General features: G+C 43.0%; 1 protein-coding gene across 1 annotated transcript in view; it reads left to right on the forward strand.

The window, feature by feature from the left end:
• The window catches only part of LOC117397889 (adhesion G protein-coupled receptor A2), an 89,180-nt gene extending 82,643 nt beyond the window's left edge, over window positions 1–6,537 (forward strand). The window contains exon 19 of the mRNA XM_059008454.1: window positions 1,395–6,537. Within this exon, the coding sequence (XP_058864437.1) occupies window positions 1,395–2,874 (1,480 nt within the window). The 3' untranslated portion in view covers window positions 2,875–6,537. The remainder of the gene's footprint in view (window positions 1–1,394) is intronic.
• The last annotated feature ends 1,609 nt before the right edge of the window (window positions 6,538–8,146 follow it).

Below are 8,146 nucleotides of genomic sequence, written 5' to 3' on the forward strand. Positions count from 1 at the left end.
AATATACACAGCTTTATTCATTCAATATACATGGCTTTATTCATTCAATACACACAGCTTTATTCATTCAATATACACAGCTTTATTCATTCAATATACACAGCTTTATTCATTCAATATACACAGCTTTATTCATTCAATATACACAGCTTTATTCATTCAATATACACGGCTTTATTCATTCAATATACACAGCTTTATTCATTCAATATACACAGCTTTATTCATTCAATATGCACGGCTTTATTCATTCAATACACACAGCTTTATTCATTCAATACACACGGCTTTATTCATTCAATATACACAGCTTTATTCATTCTCAAAGCCAAATGTATGCCATTATATCCTACAACTTCTCCCGTTGCTAACAGACACTCCTCCTCCATCTGGCATACAACACACCCCGTGTTGGCGACTCAACCCCCCAACCCCGCTGAATGAGACCCCATCGCTGGGGCTCACCCAGCAAAATGCACCTCAAGCACGCACACGAACACACACAAACTATTGATTTATTTTTTAACAACAACATACAAAAACTAAGAAAAAAAGCAATTTTCACTCCTACCCGACAGGAAGGAGGGATACTGTTTAGTATTAAAATATATGTTTTCTCTGTCTTTATATATTTTACTTGTTTATGCCATGTATGTTCTTTGGCAACACAATTATTTTTCATTGTCATGCCATTAAAGCCAATTTGAATTGAATTGAATTGAATTGAGAGGCAGAGACAGAGAGAGACAGAAACAGAGAGAGAGAGAAACAGAGGCAGAGAGAGACACACAGAAGTAACTGAGCTGCTTTAGTCTCGGTGCAGTTTACTTCTCTAGCATTCTGCCCTTCTCAGAAATCTTTCACTGCAAGTTATCGGGTCTATTTTAATGATCTAAAACATTTACAAATCTGATGTTTGCAAACCGCATTTCACTATATTTCTGTTGCATTTAAGCAGTGATGTTAATAAGGTGGACAGTAGATTAGAGGGATACAGGTTTAGTTTTTTAAGCCTATTTTGATTTCATAAATCAATTAGTCCTTAAAAGTTTTGTTAAAAGCAGCAAGTACTTCAAAAAGATAAAATAATAAAAATACTGGATGTGCCGGTTACATTAGAACTCTAATTGAGCGTTTTGAAGGGATTGATGTGCTTCACCTCTCCCCTCTCCCCTCTCCCTCTCCCCTCCCACAACTACCCTCTCCCCTCTCCCCTATCCCCTCTCACCTCTCCCTCTCCCCTCCCACTACTACCCTCCCCCCTCTCCCCTATCCCCTCTCACCTCTCCCCTCTCCCTCTCACCTTCCACTTCTCCCCTCTCCTCTCTCACCTCCCACTTCTGCCCTCTCACCTCTCTCCTCTCTCACCTCTACCTCTCTTTCTCTCCTCACAGCTGCTGGCTCGTGTGGCGGCCCAGCCTAGGCGCCTTCTATGTCCCAGCAGCCTTCGCGGTGCTGGTGAGTTGGGTCTATTTCCTATGCACCTTGTCCAGCCTGCGGGGCCGTGGGGAGGGGGGTAGGAAGGAGCTTCCTGCGGCTTCCACCTCCTCCTCCTCTTCCTCCTCCTCCACCTCCACGTGCTCCCCCACTCCCGAGGCTTGCCGCTCTAGTCTGCTCTCCTCGGACTCCGCGGAGGGGGGGGCAGTGCACATCAGGCCGGCCCTGGAAGACCAGCACTCCCTGAGGGCCCGCTTCATGGCCGTGGTGTGCACCCACGTGCTGTTCATGGCTCTGTGGAGTTTGGGGGCGCTGGCAGTGTGGCGGGGGGGAGGGGAGGGGGTGCTGTTGTTCAGCTGCCTGTACGGCGTCACGGCTGTCGCGCTCGGCCTCTTCCTGCTGGTGCATCACTGCATTAGGAGGCGGGACGTCCAGGCTCATTGGCTCGCCTGCTGCTGCTGCCCCTCCAGACGAGCACGGCTCATGCAGGCCTACCTCGGCCCCGCCCCCCTCGAGTCGACGCCCACCAATTCATCGCCCAGCCTGTTGAACCCGGGGCCCTGCAAGCTCACAAACCTCCTCCAGGTGACGCAGTCAACAGCAGGGGCTCCTGGGGGCAACAGCAGCGGCAACGGCAATGTGTCATCTGTGTGCTGCAGCCTCGCAGACAACCACAGCAAGCACTCCAATAACAACCTGCAGCAGCAGCACCCTCTGCTTCCCATTATAGGAACTACAGCACAGCAGCAGCAGCAAAGGAGGTCACACAAGCCAGGAGGTAGGACGAAGCAAACCGCAACACTCTATCACCACCGCGGCGGGGAGGGCAAGCCTCACCACAGGATCAAAGTGACCAAGGGGGGGGCCTTGGAACTGCTGCCGTCGACACACCACACTCAGAGACCTGCCCCCTCCTCCAGCGAGAGCGGCAGCCTCCCCAACAGCCACTCGGAGAGCCGGGCCAGTCCGCTGCCCAACAGCCACTCGGAGAGCCGGGCCAGTCCGCTGCCCAACAGCCACTCGGAGAGCCGGGCCAGTCCGCTGCCCAACAGCCACTTGGAGAGCCGGGCCAGTCCGCTGTGTAGCAGCCACAGGGAGGCACCGGTGGAGGCCAGCACAAGCCCGTCGGAGGGCAGCGACGGGGGGGGCAGCGGGACACAGAAGCCCTTCCCACTGGTGCTGCTGTCCTCAACCAGGGCACCGACGGTGCCATGCCAGGGAGCTCAGAGGCGTAGCGTCAGCAGAGATAACCTGAAGACAGCTGCCTCGCCTGAAAGAGAGGCCAAGCGCAGCTCCTACCCACTCAACATGGCCGTCCTGCCCCCCGCTCCCCCCAGCGCTCACAATGGGTTCCAGCTGGATCTGAGCCCCATGGCGCCCTCTGCAGGAGTGGAGGGGATGAGAGGGGGAGTGTGGAAGAGTGAGACCACTGTCTGAAACAAAGACAAAGTGAGAGAGAGACTGAGAGGAACTGGGGTTGCGTCTGAAGCATCACCGAATCGTTAAACTGAACAATCCTATTCAGTTGTACAGGCAAGAATGATATTGTAATCCCCGTAATTCAACTTTAATCCCAGCTACAAAAACAATATATATATATATAAATACGATAAATAAAGTAATGAAGAATGGGATGCTTGCAGTAATTCAGCAGTTTGCCTATAGCACTATTTACTGTTTCAGTTTACCATGTAGTTTTCACATATTTCAATATTTTTTAATGAAGGGTGGACATATAGACAGACAGAGACAGATTAAGGGAAGAGACAGACCCTACACACAGCAGATCCACTAATTCTGCAGTTGAAGAGCAGTACAGTGTTTGGATTTGTGCTGATCGCCATATGTGAACAATAGAAGCTACGAAAAAGCTGTCTCTTTTTCACACAATTACAGAATAATGAAGACATAGACGAGACAGAAACTTGGGTCTACGAACAATACTATACAAGACTGCGATTTTATTATATCGAATTGAGCAAACCATGCCGTCCAAACACAAGACAGACAATCAAAAACAAACAACTCAGGCACTTCCAGAAGACAGCTATATAATATATATATATATATATATATATATATATATATATATATATATATATATATATATATATATATGTGCCCCCAGGCGAGAAGGGGAGTCCGATGGGAATGTTCGCATGTTTGTGTGGCGGTGCTGCCTTGCCAGTGTGTAAGTAGAGGGGTGGTGAGAAAGAGAGAGAGCGGGTGGGGTGGAGGGGTACAGCAGGGGCACCCTCAAACCCAATGGGCTCATTCCTGTAGGGTGCATTCTGAGCAGCTGATTGTCTAGTACATAAATGAGATCACTAACCCCCAGACCTAATACAAGCACCATGCTTTGTGTGCGTTAACAACTTAACTCTCTTAACTATTGGAGCATGCAACACACACACTAACTTCTAAACAGAATGCATGTTTTATTGGGACCAAGTTAATAGATACTGTATATTCCATTCCCTACAGTACGGTTTATATAATAATTAACACACACAAGTTTAAGTTGTTTCCGTCCTTTTGTTACCATCCCAGGTTAGTCAGACACTGCCAAGTACCGTCCAGTGCAAAAAATAAATAACATTATAGCATCCCGTGCTGTATGTCATCTCTACAGTCTGGTCTCAGACCACGGCAGTTTAAATACCCTAAATCTTTATCGTGCTCCTGGAGAAATCTGCATATTCTCAAATGGAAAAGTCAAATAGCTCCACCCAATATTAATGGGACAAGGGGCTAGTGATAATGCTAATTAAGGAGCTAAGAAATGAGATTTTAAAGCTTTGGTTAACACCACTTAAAAAAGGGGACCAGTGATGATGTTGCTGGTGCTATAAGAGGTAAGAAAATGCATTTTGACAGCTTGGTTAGCATGCCTCTAAACGGGGGGAAAATGTTGCTGGTAATAAGAGGCAGGACTATTTAAACCATTAGTTTAGCACTCCTCGGAAGGGGGTCAGCTTTAATGTTGCTAGTGCCAACAAGAGCGCACCAGCACCTATGGGCGTCCCACCAACTCTCACTACTGTCCCTGTCAACGCACACTGGCAGGCAAGGCATCCCCATTCCTGCACACCGAGTCAGTATTAACAAGCTCTACATGGCTGATGTAGTTCTAGTGTTGTTTCCTCCAGTATTATTGTGTTGAGTGTTCATATCCAGCATGCAATGATATGCCTTTTTGTTCTTCTTCTCATTTATTATAACAAGTGTTAGAAGATTCTCAGTATTATCCCTCGTAGAGTAGGTAGCATGTAGTATACTGTATACTGCACGCAGCCAGAACACTATGAGAAATGCCTTTATATATGTTAATAATATAACTATGCCACATTGTGTTCAGGGAAAAAAATAATAATCATGAATTAAATGTGCCAAAGAAAAAAAAATATGGATAGAAAAGATGCTTCAGATTTTTTTTTGCAAAGCAAATCTATTTTGTAAATATTTTGTATTATTTTGAATGAATACTGTGAAATCTCCCTCCCCTCCCCATGTGCATGGATAGAGATCCATTGAAAGACATTGTGCCTCTGTGTTACACTTACAGTAACAGGACGCAGCTACACACCTGCTATTTACAAAGGTGCATGAGCCCTCTTCATTCTATTATTTATTTTTAGCGTTATCACAAGTTATATTTTCGTAACTTTAAACACTCGCCCAAGAACAGAATTATATTTTTAAACGTATGACAGGGAGATTCCTATTGCATAGCAGGTTCACCCAGTCCAGCTTTTAATACAAGCTTGACAAGGTAACTTAAACTCCTAGTGAAGCCAGGAATGGATCCAACTGCTTATTTCCACACCTTTTAAAAAGTGCCAAATAATAAAAACAAACTAAAACAGAAGTGCGCAATTATTTGATGCCACCACTGTATACAAATACAAAACTGAGTTATCTGTCACAGGCGTTTGTTTTGTTATTTGGTTCTTTTGAACAGCCGCTGTAAGAAATTGAATTATAAGGGACAATCGTAAAACTGTGAAACTTAAAAACAAACAAACAAAAAAAAAAAATCTCTTTTGTCCAGTATTTGTCTGCTAGAGTTACACGTTTCTTTGTTCTAGTTGCTCACAGTAATGGCTCGTGGCAGCGGCAGTGCTAGACAGGGTGGGGGTCCCTTCCTGTTTTTCCAATTCCAGTTCCAATTCCTACAGAGCCATAATAATTGTTGTGCTTGTTCAACTGCTTTCATTTGAAGCCAGTTGAACGGACTAACACAGTGACTTCAATTGAAGTGATTTGTTGCCACTGTGAGCTCATTTTAACTAAATACGGCTAATTGCAATTGTGATCAGTGCTGTGTTGGAATTGATTAAAAGGGAATGGGAATTGATTTTAAAAAGGAATTGGAATTGAAACACAGGAATGGCCCCCGAACCTGGTTCTAGAATGTTGTTGCCTGTCGTTTCGGGCTCCACCAGCAGCCAAGACTCACTGCTCTATTGGAAAGGGTTTCCACAGTAGTGAATAGTTATAGACCTGGATTTGGGGAAAGCAGAATCGCTCACAGATCTCGGGGGTGGATTCACAAAGCACTTCTAGGAAGCACATTGTTAACCCTGTTTATCACAGGATTTTTGCAGTTTTCCCCATGGTTATACTGCACATGTTTATTGTTTACATTACAGCCTATGCTTTACCAGGCCTTCACTATTACACGCTGTTGTGCTTTTACTATGGGAAACTTGTATAAGAGAAATCCAATTGAATTCCATGAAAGTAAACGTGTCTTTTAATCTTTCAGACTAGCTGCAAGTCCTGTGGTATATTAAAATGCAATACTGTCTCGTCGCTTTAGGCCCCAGCGCCCCTTAGTGGTGCGCTTCTGTTACTACAAGGAGGGAGATTTCACAACCAAAATTTGTGTATTTATATTTTTTATGCGATGCCGCTTAAAATTTATAACAAAATGATCATTACTTTTCATGTTTTCATAGTTTTGGTTTGGTTTTTCATAATATATTTGTTTATTTTAGTAAAAGTAACCCAGACTGGGTTCAGTGCCTTAAAGAAATGTATTTTGTGGTTTGTTTTTTGTATAATAATAAAACAACAGTTTACGCTTTTAAAAATGTTTCTAAGTCTCACCAATTACTGCATGACTGGGATACAGTAAAGACTGGGTGATTCAAGCTCCTGTGCTCTCCAAAATGCCCACCAAGGTAAGCTGTTCTGTTTGCTCTTCTCTCCTGGCTAACCAGCCCTGTATCTCTGCCAGTCACAGTAATACAGCACAATACAATCAAACAATATCTTTATATAGCGTCCTCCCTTCACGCCATGGCATCCCAGAGCGCTGGACAGAGTTCAAAACAAGAGAGCTCAGTCCACACACGCCAGATACAACCACTTATGTTTTCAATGTAGCCTAGCCCAATGTTTCAACCTGCCTAATCTCAACTGGAACAGAATTCCACAAACGAGGGGCACAACAGCAAAGCTCCGGCTCCACATGATTTAAGACCATTTTTTGGAACAATTTAAAGTTTGCATTTTCTGATCTCAGGAACGAAAAGGAATAGACAGAGTTAGTAGTTCTTGGGGAGAGGGTGGCCCTAATCCATGAAGGACCTTGAGCACCTTTAAAATCAATTGGAGAACTCGCTGGTAACCAAGGTAAGGATCTAGGCACTGGAGTAATACATTGAGAAAGACAAGTGTGAGAAAGCAGTCTGGCAGCTGCATACAGGATATTATATTGAGCAATCATTATCCTCATATTTTCAACCATGTTTTTTTTTTTAGTAACTCCATTTATCTGATTATTATATATATATATATATATATATATATATATATATATATATATATATAAGAACATAAAAAAGTTTACAAACGAGAGGAGGCCATTTGGCCTATCTTGCTTGTTTGGTTGTTAGTAGCTCATTGATCCCAGAATCTCATCAAGCAGCTTCTTGAAGGATCCCAGGGTGTCAGCTTCAACAACATTACTTTGAATAAATACAGTAAACATGTTAATGTGTGCAGTTGTTATTTTTTTTTTTAACACAATTGTAATTAGAATTGAAATTTCACCAATGCTGCTGTAACAGTAATTATAATTGACAAACACAGCTTAAAATGTATTTGTTACAAACATGACCATATGCAATGTTTTTAATGTAATACGATAAATTACACTTTTGCTTTCCAGCTCATTCAAAATTAAAGAATATTTGAGTATTGAATATTTGAACAAGAAGCACCAGTACTAACATATTACAAAGAGTTTTTATTTTTGGACGTTTGCATTCTGAAAGTACAGTGTATTGAATAGCTAGGAAACTTAACATAGTACAATTATACTTAAAGGAAATATTTGGGGTGTTATAGAGTTCACACATATAGTTAGCCAAGTATTCAACATTTAGAACTTTGCATTGTAAGGGATAACAGTTTGGTTTCACTATGACTAAGACACACAAAAGCTTGTTAACCTTATACTAATAAAGCACATGGTAAAACCTGGAACAGGCAAAACTGCTATGCAATGGGAGTCTTATTTCCACCACTGCATTCATTTTCTTTGACAGTTGTTTAGAAACATTCCCAATATGTTCAATTTTAATACGATTTCACAAAGTCAGTCTGGTTAGCACCAACCTTGCACTTCCATCAGCACCTTACATTATGAGTCAATCTTCATTTTCATTTAAATTAGGAGGCTAGAAATCCCAGGAGCAGG

The sequence above is a fragment of the Acipenser ruthenus genome, chromosome 37 (genome assembly GCF_902713425.1).
Source record: "Acipenser ruthenus chromosome 37, fAciRut3.2 maternal haplotype, whole genome shotgun sequence".
Classification (NCBI taxonomy): Eukaryota; Metazoa; Chordata; class Actinopteri; order Acipenseriformes; family Acipenseridae; genus Acipenser; species Acipenser ruthenus.